The following is a 22,522-nucleotide window of genomic DNA, read 5'->3' as shown; positions in this document are numbered from 1 at the left end:
CTGTGGTGACTGTTTATGAAAAGGAAGCAGCCAAAAGTAAAAGCCAAAATAAAGAGTTTGCATATTTATTTCATCAGTCTTGTTCATATATTCAGTTTATTCCTATCAGGATCACAAACAGGATCAGAAGTTGTAATGAGTGAATAAAGTATGACTGCAGATTTTTCTTCTAGCTGTACTGACTGACCTTTGACCTCATGTGTTGATGACTCTTCACCTCTGTCTCCTCTCACAGGGAGAAGATGATCTGCAGGATCCTGCTGCTCATCATCCTCACCTCATGTGTCTCTGGTTAGTTTACAGCTTCACTTTATGAACTCCAAATAAAGCTTAACAACAGATTTGTTCCAGTTCTCAGTGTGTCTGCTCCTCTCTTTCCCTCTCTGTCTCCTCAACAGGATCATTTGTAGTCAATGTGACACAGACCTGCTATCAGGCAGAGGAGAACCACAACATCACACTGGAGTGGACGTTCACCACCAAACCTGACAGATCCAACAAAACTCTCAACATCCTCTTTGGACTCTTCATCAATGATAAAGTCTCAGTCCTGCATCATGTCCATGAAGGTGTTGAGGTGTCAGAGTCTCAGGATGCAAAGTTTTCAGGACGAGTCCAGAGTGACAAAGACGCCCTCAGAGAAGGACGAATCAGACTTCAACTGTCCAGACTCAGGACTGATGACTCGGGTCTGTACCTGTGTGAGGTGAACACTGATTATGGCTTCAGTGTTGGAAGATATTGACTCAACGTGACTGGTAACCTGATTTAGTTAAACTTTTTTTATTAAGTGGTTTACAGTCAATTTGTTTATGATGTTTATGTCTAGGATGATGTATGAAAACATCTCAGTCAAAGAAATGTCATCCTCTGAAAGGTGAAACCTGCAGATTATCAGTCAGCTACTCTAGCCTTAAACTTGTTTCACCAGTTAATCTCCTAAAATTTTTGCCTGTTCGTCTTAACATAGCAGGCTAAACCTGGTAAGGAGAATTATACAGTTTCTCAGTCAGATTTGCCTCTCGCTCCTCATGTCCAAATCTGAAAAAAATCAGGATGGCGACGGTAAAAACACTCAGATCAATGCTTCGTAACAGGCCTTCACTAAACAATAGATGATGTAATGTCATCGTGGCTACCTCTGTCTTTTACATAGTCCATGAAGTAGCCTTAACAGAGTTTACAAACTAAGGGCTGTTTTATTCTATACATTAAAGTTATTATTATGAGATTTTTGTTATATGATCTCTAACTAACACTATGAACTGAACTATTATCAGTTTAATTCTGATGTTTAATGTTAATATCTTCATGTCATTTACAGCAGTTTCTGACCAGCTCCAACCTCAGAGACCAACAACAAACTCAACAGCAGAAAATGGGGGAATGATTGGTTTCTACATTTCAATGGGAGTGTCAGCAGCTCTGCTGGCTGTGTTTGTTATACTTTTATTTTATTTCAGAAATAAAACCAGGATGCAGAACCCTGTAGCAGAAGTACAGATGCTGAGCTTCTTATAGTAACATCCCATCAGTACTGACAGGAACCTACAGTCCACACATCTATCAGAAAGATTCATCACAAAACATAAAGCTTCAGACACAAGTTTACTCTGCTCTAAACTCGTAACCACCAGATGACATTGTTGATGTAACAGCAGGAGAGATTTGAGTTAGCTGGTTTAACACAGAAATGAGTGAACCAGTTTCATCTGTAATATTAATGTAAATTTTGTTTATTATTGGTTATTCTTTTTACACAGCTTACAAAGTGTGTAAAACCCAAAGCTGCTGTTCATTCATGTGCTGTGTGAATACCTGCACCAATGAAATAAATGACTGGACTGCATAATTCCAACTTCAGCTTCATCAACTTACAGAAATAATCCAACCGCTATAAAGAGGACTTGTTTTTTTACTGTGTTTAGAAAATCTCAACAGCAGATTTTATGTCTGCAGCTTTATTTTCATGCTGCTCAGAAATTCTGAAGGAAAGTTTACAGACTAGATCTTCATAATGTGTGTGTGTGTGTGTGTGTGTCTGTGTTATATCTTACTTCCAGTCAAAGGTCCGGACACACCTTCTCTTTATGATGTAGTCACCTGAAGTGGTCTAAGGAGCTTGGAAAGAAACCATATCGTGTGATTTCCTGAGGTCAGATGGCCCAGGGTGTGAGTGGGTGTTAAGGCGTCTGGGAAGGGATCCCAAAACTGGTTTATAGATGGGAGACAGTTGGTGTCGTTCAAAGACATCTTTGAACAGAGGAGGGCCATCTGACCTCAGGAAATCACATGAGAGGGTGGGGCTAGGTTTCACAATAAACTCACCCGAAACCCTGGCTGATTGTGACCCACACCCGTTTTCACACCTTGGCTCCTGTGATTAGGTAAAGGATCTTCAGGGGGTCCTTTTGTCCTTCTTTGGGGGGGGGGGGGGGGATACTCCCACCATTTGACCCTAGAACTGAAGAAGCTTCTCGGATGAGAGGTGAAACTTCTTCAAGCAACTTAAAGAAGTCCAGACTCTTTTTCTTTCCAAGCTCCTTAGACTACGATGACCTGGATAACTGAGACCCTTCACAGACATGTCACCTGAAATGTTTTTTTCACTTCACAGGTATGCCTTGTCAGGGGTCATTTCTGGAATTTCTTGCTTTCATAACTGGGTTGGGACCATCAGTTGTGTTGTGCAGAAGTCAGGCTGGTACACAGCTGACAGCCGTATTTGACAACTGTTAGAATTCGTATTACGGCAAGAACCAATCAGCTGAGTAAAGAGAAACAACAGTCAATCATTACTTTAAAAACTGAAGGTCAGTCAGTCCAGCAAATTGCAAAAAATTTGAATGTGTCCCCAAGTGCAGTTGCAAAAACTATCAAGCGCTATGACGAAACTGGCTCACACTAGGCCTAAACCCAATCAAGATGGTTTGGGATGAGATGGACCGCAGAGTGAAGGCAAATGGACCATTGAGTGCTCAGCACCTCTGGGAACTCCTTCAAGACTGTTGGAAAACCAATTCAGGTGACGACCTCATGAAGCTCACTGAGAGAGTAATCAAAGCAAAGAGAGGCTATTTTAAAGAATCTGAAATATAAAACATGTTTTGAGTGATTTCACAGTTTTTTGTTTACTACATAACTCCATGTGTGTTCATTCATACTTTTGATGTGTCAATGAGAATCTACAATGTAAATAGTTGTGAAATTAAAGAAACAACATTAAATTGAAAAGGTGTGTCCAAATTTTGGACTGGTTGTGTATGTTTTTTTTTTTTCTTCAAGTTATGGAACTAACATTCTTCCTCTTGGACAGATGATGGTGCAATAAGCTCACCAGTAAAAAAAACAAAAACATTCCCTTTTCTTCTTTCTTCTTCAGTCTGTCTTCATTTTGTAGTTCTTTCACATTCTTATCTGACTTTTTACCTCAGGCCAAAGAATTTTCTGTGTTATTGAGTCATAAAACTGTACATGGTTCAGAGATACAATAATATTATCTTAAATTATATTTTTGGCAGTGCACTGGACAGCTCAAGTCAGCTCCTTAAATGAAATAACGCTGGTATTTTTAAATCAAGACTAGCAAAACTACAAACAGGAGGTGGAACAAGAACCTTCTTGCTGTGAGTTTACAGTACACACCAGTGAACCACCATCCCACTTGCACCTCTTCCGCAGATGGTCACAGTCACACACCAGAATCAGTCTTCAACCTCCTCATTAAATCTGATGATGTCTGATTTAGCATTAGCCCAGATGTTCAAAAGTGCCACTGGGCAAAAGAAAAAAAAAAAAGTAGAAAACTCCTGTTGAGCAAACTATTTGTGTGTTGATGTGACTTTCCCATCTGGTGTTTACAATAAACCAGCAAAGCAGAGAGAGAGGAAAGAGAGATGGTGGTATGCAACCAGAAGAAAAAAACTGCACTTTGATTTCCTCTGAAAATATTTCACATTTTAAAGAATTCAGAGCATCAGAAAATATTTTCTGTCAAAGGTAAATTCAAGTGACGACCTCTTTGTTTTTCCTAAAAACAAACTTAACCACACTCATGTGTTGCTCCATAAACTATCAAAATCTTTTCTAATAAACAGGAGAATGTTTCTGTTACTGATTCTGTTCGGTTTTAACTGAATCCATGAATAATTATTTCCATTAAAACCCAAAAAACAGAGTTAAAGGATGGCTGCATCAAGTCTCATGTCTCAAATTTATACAACATTTATACAACCAGGTTTCCAGTTACAACATTTTCTCCTTCCTTCTGTTTAGCATACAGCCTCAGGGTCTCTATCTCCTCCTTTGGCCAGCTTATTATCTCAGCAGGGTACTTGATCACGGGCAGGGCGTAGGTGTTGATAGCCCGGAGCTTGTTCTTACCATTCAGCTGACTGCTCAGGACTTGCCTGACCCTCTGCAGGTACTTGGTAGTTGCAGCTTTCCTAGCTGCCTCTTCATGGTTCCCATTTACCTATGTATCCCCAGATACTTATAGCTGTCCTCTATGCCCATTCCGATGTCATTGCTGTATAGCCTGGTAGTGTGGATCAGTGAATCGATGTCTTGTTCACTCTTTGCATACAGCTTGATGTCGTCCATGTACAGGAGGTGGATGACAACTGCTCCATTCTGTAGTCTGTACCCGTAGTTTGTCTTGTCAATGATCTCACTGAGGGAGTTCAGGCCTATGCAGAACAGCAGTGGGGACAGAGCATCTCCTTGGTAGATCCCACACTTGATGGTGACTTGTGCTATGGACTTAAAATTGACCTCTAGTGTTGTCCGCCACATGCCCATTGATTTCCTGATGAAGGCTCTTAGGGTCCTGTTGCTCTTGTATAGGTCTAGGCATTCCAGGATCCAGGTGTGGGGCATAGGCTTTCTTGTAGTCAATCCAGGCAGTGCACAGGTTGGTCAGTCTGGTCTTGCAGTCTTGGCTGACTGCTCTGTCTTCCAGTAGCTGGTGTTTTGGGCCTCTGGTATTCTTGCCAATCCCTTTCTCTGCCCTGCTCATTTATTGACCTATATGCCTGTTCATCTTTGCTGCTATGATGTGTGACAGGAGCTTCCATGTGGTACTGAGGCCGGTTACTGGTTGGTAGTTGGATGGGACCGGTCCCTTCTGGGGGTCCTTGAGGATCAGGACCATCCGGCCTCCAGTTATCCATTCTCTTGTCAACTAGCAGCTGGTTCATTTGTGCTGCCAGATGCTCATGGAGTGCATTCAGCTTCTTCAGCCAGTAGGCACGAATCATGTCAGGGCCTGGTGCTGTCCAACTCTTCATACTAGAGATCCTTTCTTGGATGTCTGCCACTGTGATGGTTACTGGACCCTGTTCAGGGAGGTTGTTGTGTTCTGCTCTCAGATCCACTAGCTACTGAGCATTGCTGTTGTAGGTTGCATCATTCTTCCATCTGCTCTTCTATCGCCAAGTACTCTAACACAAAATACAACAGGCATGTAGGAACTGAATATATGGCAACAAAAAGAGTACAGATTAAGTGAAAATATTTTTTATTTGATTAAAACAAAATAAAGTTAGGTATTCCTTCTATTTTCCCTCACCGTGGTTGGCCCCTCCCTGAACTGGTGTCTCTTCCTGTTAAAAGGGAGGTTTTTCTTTTCACCATCGCAAATTCCCTATGCATACCGGGGTCATCTGATTATTTGGGGCTTCTTTCTAACATTGTGCAGTCATTACCACGCAAAGGTGGGCAAAGAACAAAAAAACGACAACTATCATCGACATACCAACCCTCAGCATAAGAAGATAAGGGGGTAAATGGCACAGATGGATCAGTGCAGGTTTGCTACAAACATGTAAGTAAAACATTCTCTATAAAATGTGTTAATAAAATGTGACTATTTAGACATAATCTTTATCACCTCTGTAGCAGATCAGAAAATCCAATATTTGATCTAATCCCTGGAACCTCTTCTCCTAAATTTCATTTGCTGATTTCTCACAGCTCCTAATTTCTCACAGCATACAATCCTCATCAATAGAAGGAAAAATAATTCTTTACTTGATAAAAGACTTACATAAACACACACTAAAAACATATTTTGCCAAAGGTGGATGGCTCAAAGTTATGAGGTTAAGAAGCGAACGCAATATATTGCTGTGGCTAAATAAGAAATTTAATTGACGAGAGCCAAACTTCACTGAACTTAAACTCGAGCGTCGAAAGCAGGAGCTGCATGACAAAAAAAAGTGTGGCGAGACGAGGTTGGGATATAAAGTAAATACTCTTCAGTTTTAAAGAACGACAACGCCACCCTGGGAATTTCACCCAGAGAATACTGGAAATGACACTAAATCACCAAAAAGGCACTTAGGTTCGCTATACTCAATCCAGAGACGAGGTTCAATAATAAACAAATTGACAATTTATTGGTAATTATTTAAAACACCGAATAAAAACATAATCATAAATATTCAAATACAAATATGCTTAAAAAGGTATTCAGAGCTGAGGCTTACCAGTGGAGGGGCAGGGATGCCACACACAACTAAAGAAAGAAGACACACCAAAACACAAGTGCAACACACTATCACACACTCACACTAATAAACTAGACAAGGCAGGTGTGTACACTCAAGGGATCCCACCACCAAGGCACCCTAGTCTCCTCCACGTCGGCACTCCGCATCTGAATAAAAGAAACAAAGAAAATGTCAATATATTACAACAAACTAATGTGTAGCACTGGGGGATAACCCAACTGCAGGACCACACTGGTGATCTACAGCTAGAAAAAGGGCCTCCCACCAGTGGTGTAACAGAAAATCCAAACTACAAATCAAAAAGCAATAAAACAACATACAATCTGAATAAAACTCTAAAATCTGGAGCAAACGGAATCGCCGTACTGCTCCAACTTGCCGTCCACACGACGATAAGTTAACAGTCAATCAATATGCACGCCAGCTGACTCCGATAACCGGCATGCATATGGCCGTTGTCCACGCCGACGTCCACTGTAAAAGCTGACAGCAGCAGGGAAAGAATTCTCACAACGGGAACAGACGGTAAAAACACAGCAAAGCAAAACAGCAGCACTTCAGTTCGCGTAGCTTGGCGCAAAACTAAGGCCCACACTTCCTGCGAAACATAATAAATAATTACTATAAAAGAACAATAGAAGGCAGAGAGCGTAACAAAAGTTGATTACGTACCAAGTAAGCCGGGTCACAGAACGTAAGCAGAATAGCTCAGAGGAGGCTTCTATAGCTACGACCAGCCGCGATGGGGGCTTCAGAAGAATAACCCGCAAATGATCTCTACCACACCGAGGGGAAGTCAGGTGACCAAAAAGGAGATCACAGGCAAGCGACGCAGAGACACTCAAATGGCCACTATTTATACCAGCGCCCCCTAATGGGCCAGGCTGAAAGTGGGTTGGACCGAAGGATAACATTCATCCTGCCACAAAAGCATCTGTGTGTCTATACTAAACAGTGCGCAGATACAGATCTATAAAAGGGCAAATACATCTTTGTATGTCTGTGTGTTTAATCTGATCTTTTGGATAAGATTTAGCTAACATAAACTAATGTAAGTCTATTAGCTAGTAAAGAACGAGCCAAACTGGTGATGTCTCGTTCTTTACTAGCACAATATGGTGCTAAACTTGTTTTTAAAACTTGAACTTCAAGCACCCTTTTCTTAAATCTAGCTTCATAGACCGAGTTATATCTGTGCCAGTTATTTAGAGCATGGCTCAATGGTGTGAATTAGCCTGTGGAGCTTTCATGCCCCCTTTAAGACCCATTTAAGAACAATACTGTGTGCTTTTGGTGCACAACCTGTACACTAAAGCAAGAGCAAGTCAATGCTCTCTGTAAAAAAAATACTTTATTTTACTTGGGGCAACAATATAACAATAAGAGGTGCTTTATTTCTTTAGAAATTAGACACTAATGTTGTAAACTAAGGAAAAATATTACAATCTTGTTATGTTTACTTAATAGTAGGAGATACAAGGATTTATTTTCTGTTTATGCATCAGTATGACCATATGATACTCTTATACAGTGAAGTCCCACTTGGAAAAGGTCTTTCACAGCTCACACGCATGCTTCCTTTTGACTGCACTTGGTTTTTAAACTGTAATCATTATTAACAGTTAATGCTGCTTCCTGTCTTTGAGTTTATTCACCGAATAAAAAATAAGGTGAGATAAAATATGCTTTATTTAATCCAAAAGCAGGGAAATCATTGTGTTATAAATGCCAAATTATTAAAGCTCTTTATATTGAGAAACCGTAGAATCCCTCCACCTTTCTTCTTGCCTCTCAGATTAATGTCTCTGTCCACTCAAAAAATTGTTCACACCATAGTCCAGGAAGTGTGGGTGCAGTGCCTTGTCCATGATTCACATCAAACTGCAATGCGGATTCTGTTCCCCAGTTTTGTTCATATCATTGATCTCTGATAGCTGCTTAGTTCTCCAGTTAGCTTCAGCTCTGAAACCATGTTGTGTTCACTTCAAAGCAAACAGGATATGCACTGCCAGAGTGATGATCTAGCAAAGAGTCTTGACTGCCAAGAGTGTGACAAAAAGAACCAGAAAAACAGGAAGCTTAAGAACACTTGTGCTGGCAGCTGTTGCAGCAGTCTACCACGCAGCACTGTGGGGACTTGACTGACAACTTTTCTTTTTTACGTTTTTCATTTTGAGAATAAGACAACATTTCTAAAAGTCAAAATATTATTTCAAGAACAGAATCAAAATATCTACAGACAAGATGTTTCAAATAAAGTTAGCATTAGTGCCGTTCATGGCCGCTGTACCCTGTACAATATGCTTTGTGCAATTTAACTGATGAAACTATATATCAAATTCCCTTTTGATAACCATCCATCCATCCATTCGCTACCGCTTATCCTTTTCAGGGTCGCGGGGGGCGCTGGAGCCTATCCCAGCTGTCATAGGGCGAGAGGCGGGGTACACCCTGGACAGGTCGCCAGTCTGCCGCAGGGCTAACACACAAGGACAGACAACCATTCGCACTCACATTCACACCTAGTGGCAATTTGGATTGTCCAATTAACCTATCCCCACAAGCTGCATGTCTTTGGACGGTGGGAGGAAGCCGGAGTACCCGGAGAGAACCCACGCAAACACGGGGAGAACATGCGAACTCCACACAGAAAGACCCCGGCCTGGTGTTGGAATTGAACTCAGGACCTTCTTGCTGTGAGGCAACAGTGCTAAACACCGTGCCACCGTGCTGCCTCCTTTTGATAACAAGTAAGTTATTTCTCTCTGCATATGAACACAATGTGGTAATAGGTACAGAGAAGGACTTTGAAGTGATGGTACAGAAAATTACATCTGTTCTTTCTTCCTTAAACCCCACAGCTGTTATCCCCATGATATACACTGATCTTCATTTGAGTATTTTTAAGTGAGAAAAATACATCATACTGCATATGCATTATATATGAGGAAATTAAACCCTAAATCACTAAATGTAGAATTATTTGCTTCTGAAATATCATTTCTATCAACTCTTAGTTCAAAGGCTCAATTTAGAAAAGACACAAATACTGAAAAAGATTTTCGAAAGCAAAGAATCAGCATTTTAACATCTGATTTTTTTTTTGGTCTTTTTTCATCTTCTAAGTGTAATTTTCTTATAGTGAGCTTTTTTTTGCTGTTGTTTATTTGTTAGTTTGTTTTTAACATTAGCACAACTGGAGCAGGTAAGAAAGTCGTTGTTGGTTTGACTCATTTGGTCAGGGACACAGTAGCGGTGTTTCATCATGTTGTTGATCTGTAATATACAACACACAACACCACAGTCAGTCAAAATCAAATGCAGACATAGTCAAACATGTAGATGCAATAAAAGTTTGCCAACGTACCGTTTTAAACCATCATGAAGAAATTTTATTAAAAGTACGATGGTTCCTGCATTTGCAATAATTAAAACTACAGCCAGAACAAACAGCACCGTTTCCTCCTGACTTGTCTTTCTTCCCGCCAGTTGTGGATCTAGAAAACAAAGGATTGTTTTTGAAAACAGTACATACAGTAATGAGTTCTCACCCTGCATGCTGTAACCTCTACTTTCTGTAACACATGCATGGCTTGTACTGTATGTGCCCCAAACCCCCCCTGCATCATTTTCCTGAATTACCTTCAGCATCACCTGCACTCAAAATCTTCATTTTGTCCACCTTTATTTTCCTCACATTCATGTACAGAGACGCAAAACCTGAAAAGAGAAAACTAAATTGTGACATATTGATTTATTCAGTGAAAAATGGAAGTTATTGTTTTAATTGATGTGTTTTACAAAAATATTTCTGACCATCTTCTTTATGGATGAGAAATGTTCCACACCAAAATAAATATTTGAATGTTACTTTAAGTTTTATCTTTATTACATTTCTATAGTTTTTTCTATAACTTTTCCTGTCAGTGCAAATCATTGTGGAGGTTATCACAACCGTAATGAAGTCTAGACATTTTTAAATTAAATAATTCCACAATTTACTATAAATTTATGACACTGAACTTTTTAGACGAATAAAAATAAAATTTATTGAAACACTCTCTGAATGCAGCTCCTCAGATCTGATTTACCTTTTGGTGGTCCAAACATTGGAGGTTTGAGTAAGACATCACTGCTGTCTCCATCAGAAGTTCGACCCACACTCAAAACAAAGTTTTCTGAGGATGAAAATCTGAATGTTTGTTCATCTGCAATATAAATACAGCCCAGTCCTAAAGAGATACAGGAGTCAACTTACCATTTGTCTCGAGCCTCCATCTCTTCAGGCTGTCGTCGTAGTTGGCAGCCACGTCACACCTGTAGCTTCCAGAGTCTTCAGCTGTGACTCTGGACAGATGAAGTCTGATTCGTCCTCCTCTCAGAGCATCTCTGTCAGTCTGAACTCGTCCTGCAAACTGCTCATGCTGAGACTCAGAGTCCTCCACTCCTCTGATCATTTTAAACAAAATCTTAGTGACGTCTGAGTGGAAAACACACATCACGTCAGCCAGAGACACGTCAGCTTGGAGCTGACTGTCCAATCTGATGGTGATGTTGTCGTCCTCCTTGGCCTCAAAGACAGTCGCAGTCCTTTTCAAAACAAACGTCCCTGTTGAGAAGACACCACCTCATTATTGTGTGTTCATTTATCCTTTTTTATTTATTTATTTATTTGAATTTACCAAAAGATAACTGTGTCTAAATGTGGACACTCACAGACAGAGGACGCCAGGCCGAGAAACAGAAGGATCCTGATCATCTTCTCTCTGTCAGAATGAATCAGAGGAAGAACGTTTTAATAAATATCTTTTTTTAAAAAAAGACAATAGAAATAAAAGTGAAATATTTCACATTTTCACCAGCTTAAAAACCACTGAGTGATTTCCCCACACAGAGTGCACACAGACACCGTTTCTGTGCAGCTCACCAGCACATGAATTAATGTACGTCTATGATCCAAACCATGATCATAATTCTGTGCATGTTTCAGCTACGAGATTTAAAATGGTCTGTTGACATCAGAGTGAAGTGTGTTTTCAGTATTACTCCAATAACATGTTTAGATGTTTTTAGGCTTAGTTTTCTACCTGTTCTTGCGTTTCTCCGTCTCTGGCAGCTGTCTCTACGAACCATGAGCTCCTCTCTACGAACACGGAAGAGCATGTAAAGTTTTCCTGTTGACTTTACTGGGTGCATTACACTTAGTGACCTGTGAAATTTAAAAAGAAAAAATATCAGTGTTATTGATTTTCATTTCATCACACCTCACAGACAACAAAACTGAACATTAGGCAACAACGATCGGTGCTCACCAGAAAATTAAATGAAGTAAATTCAGAAGGCCTCAAAGGGACAATCAAGGTCACTACTCACTGTCGGTTTAAATCTCCTTCCTGAAATTTCACAAAAATATATTTAATGAACTTTTTAGACAGATTCAGATTCATTTTGATTTATTTTGTTGATTTTTTTTAAACAATTTGTTAAATGGTTTGGCAGCACGGTGGCATGGTGGTTAGCACTGTTGCCGCACAGCAAGAAGGTCCTGAATTCAAATCCACCATCAGGCCGGGGTCTTTCTGTGTGGAGTTTGCATGTTCTCCCCGTGTTTGCGTGGGTTCCCTCCGGGTACTCCGGCTTCCTCCCACCGTCCAAAGACATGCAGCTTGAGGGGATAGGTTAATTGGAAAATCCAAATTGCCATTGTGTGAATGGTGTGAATGTGCGAGTGAATGTGAGTGCGAATGGTTGTCTGTCCCTGTGTGTTGGCCCTGCGACAGACTGGCGACCTGTCCAGGGTGTACCCCGCCTCTCGCCCTATGACAGCTGGGATAGGCTCCAGCACCCCCCGCGACCCTGAAAAGGATAAGCGGAAGCGAATGGATGGATGGATTGTTAAATGGTTAATATAGTTTTCTATTTTCAGAGGTGCACATATCCGCAGGTGCGCATTCGCTGTCAAAATAAAAGACGCGCACCAGATAAGAAGTTGCAACGCGTGTTTGCGTACATAAGATTTTCTGGAGGAGGACAGACATTTGTTTAGAACTCTTAAAGATGTCGAAGAAGCTCCTTTAAGCAATTACTCTGGTGTTCCTCCACCTCCAAAGAAATGTCAGAAGGAGTCCAAACCACAAAAGAAGCGCGTATTCTCGGAAAAGTGGTTGCAGGAGGCAAATGATGAACGCACAGAGATTTGGTGCAGAATATGCCGTGAAAATCCCACTCTAGCGGACAAAAACAGTGCCTTTTATATGTACGCGAACGCGCGTTGCATCTTCCTATCTGATGCGTGTCTTTTATTTTGCACATAAACATTCAGTTTTCTGTTTTTTATGATAGGAAAAGCCACAAGCCTCGTGTTTTTGACAACAACAACAACAACTAAATCATTATTATTATTATTATTATTATTATTATTATAAACTCTTATTGACACTGTAAACACCGCTATGCCGCTATTTACTTCATGTTGCGCACTTTCATAAAACCCCCTTTGGGTTTTCATGTTTTGTATCACATGAACCAACTAAAAGCTGTTTGTCTTTCTCTGTCCTTTTTCTGTGAGATATTTGTTTTGTTTTGTTTTTCATCCTGTTTCCAATCTGATGAAAATGAGCCCACGTAGCGTATTTAAACAGTGAGTGCAACAGAAAGTAAACAACAGGAGCACACATGTTCACACAGGATGTTTTAACGTCAACTTACTTGTTTGTAAGAGAGCGATCGGCGATCTGTCCACTTTCTATCACATCAATTATATCAACTGATGATCAGCTGGAAGAACAAACAACACTCTGAATGTTTCGGATGAAGCAGAATACCACGAAGTGTTCAAACTGTTAATCCCAGTCACATCCTCTTTACAGACTGTGATCAAACGTGTTCATTATCGGACATGTAACATTTTAGTCCTGCTACTTTACAAAGGCATTTTAAGAAAGAGATAAAAACGTAATAATGATAAATAAATATCAACTGCAGTACAAAACAAGGAAGAATGACACAGAAACACAGCAAAACATACTAAAAGATCAAGTTCATACTTCTGTTGTCTCCTCTTCTTCCCGTTGGTAGCTTTTTATTCGCTTCAACGCGTCGATACTGCGTTTTGCTTCAGTTCTATAATAACACAACATAACTTGTGTACAAGACTCCTGATATACTGGCCAGTCAGCATTCATCTGTTGGGTTTTTTTTCTTCTTGTTTGTTGCCGTGTGTGTTTTAGTTTCACTTTCATTTTGACTTAAAGCACAATGACTCATGTCAGTAAAAGCTGGATCAGATCAGCTGACAAGCTGTTGCGCACTTTATTTAAGTGTCAGAGTCTCACTTGTTATTTTAGGAGGTTTATTTGGATCATCACAGGCTAATAAAGTGTTTTTGGATCCAAAAACTGTTTAAAAACTTTGTAAGGAAATTATTTTCACATAATGATTTATATTTATATAATTTATAACTCCAAATGTCTGCAAAAACAAGAGTAAGGACATCGGGGGTTAAAGTGACAAAAGAAGCAAATGCGTAAACAATCTTTCTTTTCTTTCACTTGTTAACATGTGACTGCAACACTGAGTTATTAAAGAAGAACCACACACTGCTCAAACATGTCCTGAAATGAACTCAACTCACTTTAAAAATGGCTTCTTTATTTATTTTAACTCTTAATACCAGAAGCCTGGAAACATCAGAATCAACATTAAAAAAACAAAACAAAAACAAAACATCAGGCAGAATTGGTGTCTAAATGTAATATGTTAGCTCTGAATTTCCAGAAATCAGCATGAGGATATGAGGTTGATGTTAATAAGGTTGAAAAAATCATATTCTGAATCACTTCAACAAACACACAATCACATTGGATTTTAACCTGAACACTGTGACCATAAACTGCAGTGTTTCACCAACGTAAACATTAATAATACAGAGTTAAGTTTAGAAACAGGTATCGTCATTAGACTACAATTAACTGAGTACCTACATAGGCAAACCCAGCATTTTGACTATGTATTGTGGTCTCATGACTTTTTCTTTTGTATCAGCTGCTGTACCACTTTATATTTAATGACATCACTTTGAAATAAATAAAATCTAATTTTGTGAAAAGACATTTTCCCTCCTCTCTATGTCTTTTGTCTTTTTCTTTTGATCATCTTTAGAAGTATTGAGCACTCACTGTCATACACTTATCGTCGAGGCTCCGCTGTGTAGCAGGCAGAGTGGGATCCAAATGTGAGGCTCGGAAAGCAAGACAAAAAACCCAAATGCAGCGGTGTTAATGTAAACATAACATAAGGCAGGAGCAAAAAAATCACACAACAAAAACCTAACTGGACCCACATGAGGAGGACCACACAGGTCCATCAAGACAATTTTCCCAAGAGTCAGATCATGCAATGCCCTGAGAAACTGTGTGGATGGTTGGAAGGATTTCCAGGAGAAAGCCTCCCATCTCTAAAAAGAACACAGCCACACAGCTAGGTTTGCAAAGTTGGACAAAACACATGAACAATGCTTTTTGGACAAATAAGACCAAAGTGGGGATATTTCTCCGCAACTGATAGCCCCATGTTCAGAGAAAACCAAACCAACACAAACAAATCATACCAACTGCCTGTGCGGTGGTGAAAGGGAATGATTTGGGCTTGTTGTTCAGCCACTGAATCTGTGCACTCTGTAGTCACTGAATCAGCCATGCACTCTCCTGTGTAACAAAGTATTCTACAGCCAAATGTAAAGACATCTGTCCAAAAGCTAAAACTTGGCTTAAACAGGGTGATGATCCCAAACACACCAGCAATGAATCAAGAGGCTGCAGTGGCCCAATCAGACAAGACCTCGACTGTGTAGCGGGACCTCAAGCAAGCTGTACATACACAAATGTCAGCAAACCTCAATGAACTGAAGCAGCAGTGCAAAAAAGATTAGGTTAAATCCAACAATGTGAGATACTGATAAAGTCATACAGAAATCAATCACTTAATGTTAATTGAAATCCAGGAAGCAGTTTGGTGGAATAGAGACTTATATATGATTCATTTCCAACTACAGCATCAGTATTCTTGTCAAATAGATGCTCTTCTTTAATAAACAAGATAGATACATGTTTATTAAATTTTAATTATAGCTATTATGCCATTTTGTTTTGTTTCTATCTTGAATTGTTCTTTGTTCCTTTATATGGATATTGAGAATTCTTTTATTCAATGTAATGACTGAATTTATTTTCCATTCAACTGGAAAATGGCCCAGTTTATTGATTTATTGTCTTAGGGCAGGAGGGAGATATTTTTATGTTGTTACATTTCATGTTTTAGAACTTCATTCTCTTCCACTTGTCCATACCAGGGTCATGAGGGTAGCTTGGATAGGCCCTATTCAGTGTAATTCAGTTTTATTTATATAGCACCAAATACGAGCAACAAGGTGCTTTATATTGTAAGGTAAAGAACCTACAAAAATACAAAGAAAACCCAAACAACCCCAAAATCAAATGACTATATGGGTAAGCCTGTGGTGAGGCAAGGTAAACCCTGGACGGGTTGCCAATCTTAGCAGGGCTGTTTAAAAGCTAAGTTTAAGTTTCTTACATTTAAAATGATCATTTATGAAGAAAATGGAGTGTCTGTTATTTAGTATTATGTTTTTTTAATTGTTCATTCAGAGAATACAATCTAAATTTCAAGAATAACATGGACTTAGATGAGCCCCGTTGTTGACCTTGTGTTATCATTCTCTGTAGGTTTATAATTGCACAGTCCACAAACAGAATCTTGCTCATAAAAAGTTGGACACAGCCCTGCACCACAGGCCTTGGAGTCCTGTCATACTGGTTTCTGGACATGTGTACTGTGGGTACTGTTGCCACCTGTTTGTTATGTGACAGTGAATCCTGAAGCATTGGCAAGTTTATTGGCATTGCCAGGCATGACAAAATAAGAATGAACAATGAAGGTAGGGTTGGACCTCAAAGAGATACTTTGTGTTTTCTGGGGATCTTAAAAAATGGTTTCCTGTCCCAGCATCCAACGGGTATCTGAGTGTCACATCTGATGTAGTGTTGTTGGATTTTAAACATATTGTTCAACAAACTGTGTCTGTTCAGAAGGGAAAATAACACATGTAAAATAATATTTACATGTCATTCTTTCAATGTAGATCTTATTCTCAAAATCAACAATTACAAAAAGATAATACTACTCAACAACCCAGCCTAAAATTATAGTGCAATTGCAGCGCTGGGGTGGTTAAGATCAGTGTTTCTGTTCTGGGATCCTTTTAAAGTACTGCAAAGTCAGTGACAAAAGAGTGCATGCAGTATAATTTGAAACTGCTGACTCCATGATCTGCTTTACTTACATATATTTTAAAGAAAAAAAAAAGTATGTAATGTATTTGGGAAATGGACACCATAACTCACTGGGTCTATTATGTTTTTTTCTAAAATAATTTGTTTGACTTAGAGCTAAGAATCAGTGTTGTAACATCACATATGACTTTTCTGTTTTTTCCTCATTTGAAGGAAATCTTACAGGTGCAAAGATTCCTTTTCTTTTACTTATATTTTTTATTTTTGTATTTATTTTTTAAGCACAGCAGTAGAATTAAATTAAATTAAATTCACAACATTAACAGGCAGGGAAGTCACTGTTGATTTAAGTCGTTTTATTACAGTGTGGACGTTTCATTGTGGTGTTGAACTGTAACAATAAACAGGACAGTCAGACTAAATCAAACGAGGACAAATGAGTCAACCATTTCTATCCAAAGTTTGCCAGTGTACCTTACCATCGTAACAGGTTACAAAGACCTCTTATGAAAAGTACTACAACTCCTGCAGTTGCCACATTTAAAAATGCCATTAGAACAAATAATGAGATTATTTCATGACATGCCCTTTCTTCTGCTGGCTTTGGACCTGCGTGGAGAAAACAGACCATAAAATAAACAATTTTATCAAAGCCAACAAAAGGGACGTAACAGTACAGGCACAGAAATCAGCCAATTGTGAAACACAAAAAGGAACAAATCTGGAAACTAAACATTGTATTTAGGCTTTAAGGGTAAGAATTGGGCTTGTTGTGCAGCAAGAAAGCTCTGTGATGTCACAGTTGGCAAATCTTTTTGCAGTTGATCAATGAGTAAACCCACCACCGTCTTTCAAAGGAAGTCCTGAATTAACTTCAGTATCACCTGCAATCAAAACTTTATTTTTGTCGTCCACCTTTATTTTCCTCGCAATCATGTGCAGAGACGCAAAACCTGTCCAGATAAAACAAAGGTAGAAACAGGAAAACTTAAACAATAGAAACAGAAATAATAATAATAATAATAATAAACTAGGTTCAAAAGTAGATGTAATAAAAAGACAAAACCAAATACATCAATCAAAATGACATGCATCTATTCACTGAAAAAAAGTAAGTTGTTATTCTTTGTTTTGATTAATAAAGCATGAAAAACTTGATTATGAATAAGAAATTCTGCCCCAAACGATAAATGATTGCAAAATGTACATCATGTTATTTAAAATTATATATCTATAACATGTATTTCCCATGAGATGTCGCCCTGTGTTCATTACATGCTTGTTTGATTGCATGGCAGCTATCACAAATGTGATGAAGTTCAGACAATTTTAACTTAAATATGTCACGGCGGGGTAGTGAAGCAGTGGACCCAAATCCAGACAGAGAAGAAGACGGAGCGGAGACTTGAACCAAAAGCGAGCTGTTTTATTTAGGCTGGTAAACATGAACAAAGGCAAAAACAGGAGCAACAACTAAACTGGAACCCATACTGGGAAAACTAAAAGACAACTGTGACGAAACATAGAGACAACTATAAAGACTATGACTGCTATGATTTCTATGACTCGGCGTGGTAACACAGACGTTCTGACAAAGACAGGCTAAACACACACAAGGGATGATCAGAGGAAGTGGAAACACATGGGGAAACAGCTGACACTAATGAACATAATGACACCACAGGGGAACTATAAAACTAAGCACACTGAACAAGGGAACACTAGACTTCCAAAATACAACAGGGAACACAGAAATGCTGGCATGACATCACAAACCAGACAACATGAAATACGCAGACAACAAATACATGACGAACTACCTAGAGAAGACCAGAACAGACTTACAGAAGAGGACCTAGATGGACCTAAACTAGAATACACTCATCTAAAACCTACAGAACTACACATATATTTATAATAAAACACACATTTACAAAAAGCACTCAAATTGCTGGGTCATAGACCCAGCCCCTGACAGAATAATTCCACAATTCACTGTAAATTTTGAACACCAAACCTTTTAGACGACTAAAATGTGATGTGTTAAAAAGGGTACTCAGAACTGTGGATAAAGATTGGTGATTTACCTTTTGGTAGTCCAAATATCAGAGGTCTGAGTAAGACATAAGTGCTGTTTCCATCAGAGGTTCGACCCACACTCAAAACAAAATTTTCTGAGGATGAAAATCTGAATTAATGCTTGTTCATCTGCAATATAAATACAGCCCAGTCGTAAAGAGATACAGGAGTCAACTTACCATTTGTCTCGAGCCTCCATCTCTTCAGGCTGTCGTCGTAGTCGGCAGCCACGTCACACCTGTAGCTTCCAGAGTCTTCAGCTGTGACTCTGGACAGATGAAGTCTGATTCGTCCTCCTCTCAGAGCATCTCTGTCAGTCTGAACTCGTCCTGCAAACTGCTCATGCTGAGACTCAGAGTCCTCCACTCCTCTGATCATTTTAAACAAAATCTTAGTGACGTCTGAGTGGAAAACACACATCACGTCAGCCAGAGACACGTCAGCTTGGAGCTGACTGTCCAATCTGATGGTGATGTTGTCGTCCTCCTTGGCCTCAAAGACAGTCGCAGTCCTTTTCAAAACAAACGTCCCTGTTGAGAAGACACCACCTCATTATTGTGTGTTCATTTATCCTTTTTATTTATTTATTTATTTATTTGAATTTACCGAAATATAACTGTGTCTAAATGTGGACACTCACAGACAGAGGACGCCAGGCCGAGAAACAGAAGGATCCTGATCATCTTCTCTCTGTCAGAATGAATCAGAGGAAGAACGTTTTAATAAATATCTTTTTTTTAAAAAAGACAATAAAAATAAAAGTGAAATATTTCACATTTTTCACCAGCTTAAAAACCACTGAGTGATTTCCCCACACAGAGTGCACACAGACACCGTTTCTGTGCAGCTCACCAGCACATGAATTAATGTACGTCTATGATCCAAACCATGATCATAATTCTGCGCATGTTTCAGCTACGAGATTTAAAATGGTCTGTTGACATCAGAGTGAAGTGTGTTTTCAGTATTACTCCAATAACATGTTTAGATGTTTTTAGGCTTAGTTTTCTACCTGTTCTTGCGTTTCTCCGTCTCTGGCAGCTGTCTCTACGAACCATGAGCTCCTCTCTACGAACACGGAAGAGCATGTAAAGTTTTCCTGTTGACTTTACTGGGTGGGCTAAAGTGACACTGTAATGCACCTGTATTACAATGACCTGTAAAAGGAAAAAAGAAACGAAAAACAAGTTTAGCTCATCAGACCGGACAGGATAAGGTGACCCTGAATCCTCTCTTAGTTATGGAGCAGTAGGCCTAGGCTGCCGTGGGATTCCCATGATGCATTGCATGTTTCTTCTTCAGTCACCTCTGTTTTGCTCACTGTGTTTATACACCTCCTGCATTTAATTATTAGTTATTATTAATCTCTTGGTGTCTTTTACAGCTTGTCAAATAGTCACGCAATAATAGTAATAGAGATACTTTTATTATTATTATTATTATTATTGTTATTATTATAGCCTAAGCATTAGTAGCACTGTAGACACCACTGTGCCGCTGTTTTCTTCCCGTTGCGCACTTTCATAAAACCCCTTGTGGTGTTTCTTGTTTTGCATCACATGAGCAAACTAAAAGCTGCTTTCCTGTCTCTGTCCTGCTTCTTCTGTCATGGTAGCTATTTGCTTTTGTGACGCTGCTTGAAACTGATCATGGTTTGCCCACATACCATACGGTCTTTTTTTAAAAGGCGCCTGCATCAAAAAGTAAACAACAAAAGCACACACGTTCACACAGGATGTTTTAAAGTCTACTTACTTGTTTGTAGGAGAGTGACCCGCAATGTGTCCACTTTGATTTAATAAGCTGAAAGAACAAACAACCGCCTGAATATTTCAGATAAAGAAGACGCTTCAGCTCACTGTTAAACCTGTCTATTCAGACACGTGACAAACACAAAGTGTCCAAACTGCTCATTCCAGTCACACCCTGCTTTACAGACTGTGACTAAACATTTACATTACAGTAAAACAGAGATGCCATTTTTTTGGACCTGCTACTTTACTACCTACACTTAAAGACATTTTATGGATAAATAAATAAACCATGCACATAAAATAACAGGTGCATTGTTTAAATGAAAAAGGAACACAACAAAGCCTACTCGAGAATCAAATGCAAACTCTTGTCGCTTCCCCTCTCAGTAGATTTGTATTCAGTTGGCTTTACTTTCAAGCCACGAGAACATAAGATAACATATACTCAGCACTTCTCCTATCAGTGAGGTGAGGCATTAGTGGTAAATGACCGCTCATGTCTTTGTTTATGTTTCATCTCTTCTTTCAGTTTTAGTTAAAGGTCAATAACTCCACTGTACCAGTGAACACAGCAGTAAAACTGGATCCGAGCAGCTGACAAATTGTTACGCACTTTATCAGCCTCTTAAGCCACCAAAGAAAAACATAAAGCAGATCCAATGAAGAGTAGATATAAATAAAATCATTGTGGTTTTATCAACGTAGAAACAAGAAAGCCTTCTCAAACATGAGAGCGCTTCTTGTTTTCAGTTTGCTTTAAAATGAAGCTTTGAATCAATAACTGTTCCAGGATATTTATGACACTGAATCTGAATTTCAATAAAAGTGACTTTGGGTGTATGCTTGTTGTTTTTTTGCTTGTTGTTTTTTTTATTAATGATCATGTCTTTAGTCTTACACTTAGTGTTGCTCAACTGAATGCAGGACTAATCACGGCATTTGACAAACTCAGCAAGCACGGGGCCGTGGCTGGATCTATTTTCCTGGAGCAGCCTGAAAGTTGTCTGCATACTTTAAAATGGCCCTATTTTCAAACTTACTCTAACATATATTTGTATACATTTGTATATAGGATAAATGATAAGGGTGAGTGCACAAATCCCTGTCGAGGAGCAGACCTGGTTGGACAGGACCCTATTTAGCTGGACTCTTTGGGTCCTGTTAACTAAAAAGTCAAGAATCACACCGACAAGATTTTTATTCATGTTCACAACATTTGACTACAACAAGTGGTTCACTAAGAAAACTCAGCTGACCTCCAGCTCAATACCTGATACCAGACCGTGACCCCACCATCGCAAACCTGCATCTAACATGGCAGTAAAACTAAAACCAGTACCTGACTCTTTGTCGTGTCTCTGGATTCCCCAGCAAATGACTGAAGGCACAGAGAGGAGGGTAAAAGGTGTTCCAACAAACTCAGAGTGATGACAATATCTCATCTTATATTTCATGTTGGGGTTCTTACATTCACAGCATGGAGCAATTTTTACACACACAGACAGTGAAGGTCACACACTTGAAACACACAACATAGATACTTGAGGAGTCGTCAGTCCCTTATACTAGTGCCTGAGGAGGCTGCAGTCATGTGTACTGTAAGCGCTGCTGTCACCAATTTGCTTTGAAGCTGTTGTGTAATTGCTGAAGCAAAATTCCTGTTGGTGTCTGTATGCATGACAAACTAGACCATGAATAGATGCTTTCTGTTTGTACTGATGGAAACTCTGAGACGGATACAACCTCAATTTCAGCTTCAAATAAACAATGTTTATAACATCTATATTATATCTATATCTAGATAGATAGATAGATAGATAGATAGATAGATAGATAGATAGATAGATAGATAGATAGATAGACTACA

General features: G+C 39.2%; 2 protein-coding genes across 12 annotated transcripts in view; one reads left to right on the top strand and one right to left on the bottom strand.

Moving 5' to 3' along the window:
* The window catches only part of LOC309702744 (CD276 antigen-like), a 132,573-nt gene extending 131,188 nt beyond the window's left edge, over positions 1-1,385 (top strand). For 5 of the 6 annotated variants that reach the window (XM_082527380.1, XM_082527378.1, XM_082527377.1 and 2 more), the window contains 3 exons: positions 236-291; positions 399-758; positions 1,325-1,385. In XM_082527380.1, the coding sequence (XP_082383506.1) occupies positions 236-291; positions 399-745 (403 nt within the window). In that variant the 3' untranslated portion in view covers positions 746-758; positions 1,325-1,385. The remainder of the gene's footprint in view (positions 1-235; positions 292-398; positions 759-1,324) is intronic. The other variant, XM_082527376.1, reaches the window with a different exon arrangement.
* LOC309702719 (uncharacterized protein) overlaps positions 1-20,803 on the bottom strand; it is a 137,127-nt gene extending 116,324 nt beyond the window's left edge. Inside the window, exons 1-10 of one of the 6 annotated variants that reach the window (XR_014275703.1) lie at positions 13,559-13,727; positions 13,221-13,289; positions 11,825-11,905; positions 11,600-11,721; positions 11,229-11,278; positions 10,771-11,121; positions 10,604-10,690; positions 10,155-10,232; positions 9,880-10,009; positions 8,867-9,788 (exon numbers count right to left, since the gene is read on the bottom strand). Coding sequence is in view for 5 of the 6 variants with exons in the window: in XM_082527343.1 (XP_082383469.1) it covers positions 9,776-9,788; positions 9,880-10,009; positions 10,155-10,232; positions 10,604-10,690; positions 10,771-11,121; positions 11,229-11,271 (702 nt within the window). In the remaining variant the exon portion in view is untranslated. Of the gene's footprint in view, positions 1-8,183; positions 9,789-9,879; positions 10,010-10,154; positions 10,233-10,603; positions 10,691-10,770; positions 11,122-11,228; positions 11,279-11,599; positions 11,722-11,824; positions 11,906-13,220; positions 13,290-13,539; positions 13,728-17,163; positions 17,432-17,706; positions 17,776-18,909; positions 18,997-19,080; positions 19,432-19,541; positions 19,592-19,913; positions 20,059-20,656 lie in introns of those variants that run through there. The other 5 variants (XM_082527343.1, XM_082527341.1, XM_082527342.1 and 2 more) reach the window with 5 other exon arrangements.
* Positions 20,804-22,522: the final 1,719 nt, after the last annotated feature.

This window comes from Aulonocara stuartgranti (assembly GCF_965226115.1).
Source record: "Aulonocara stuartgranti genome assembly, chromosome: 3".
Classification (NCBI taxonomy): Eukaryota; Metazoa; Chordata; class Actinopteri; order Cichliformes; family Cichlidae; genus Aulonocara; species Aulonocara stuartgranti.
This window is presented reverse-complemented; position numbering and strand designations above follow the sequence as displayed.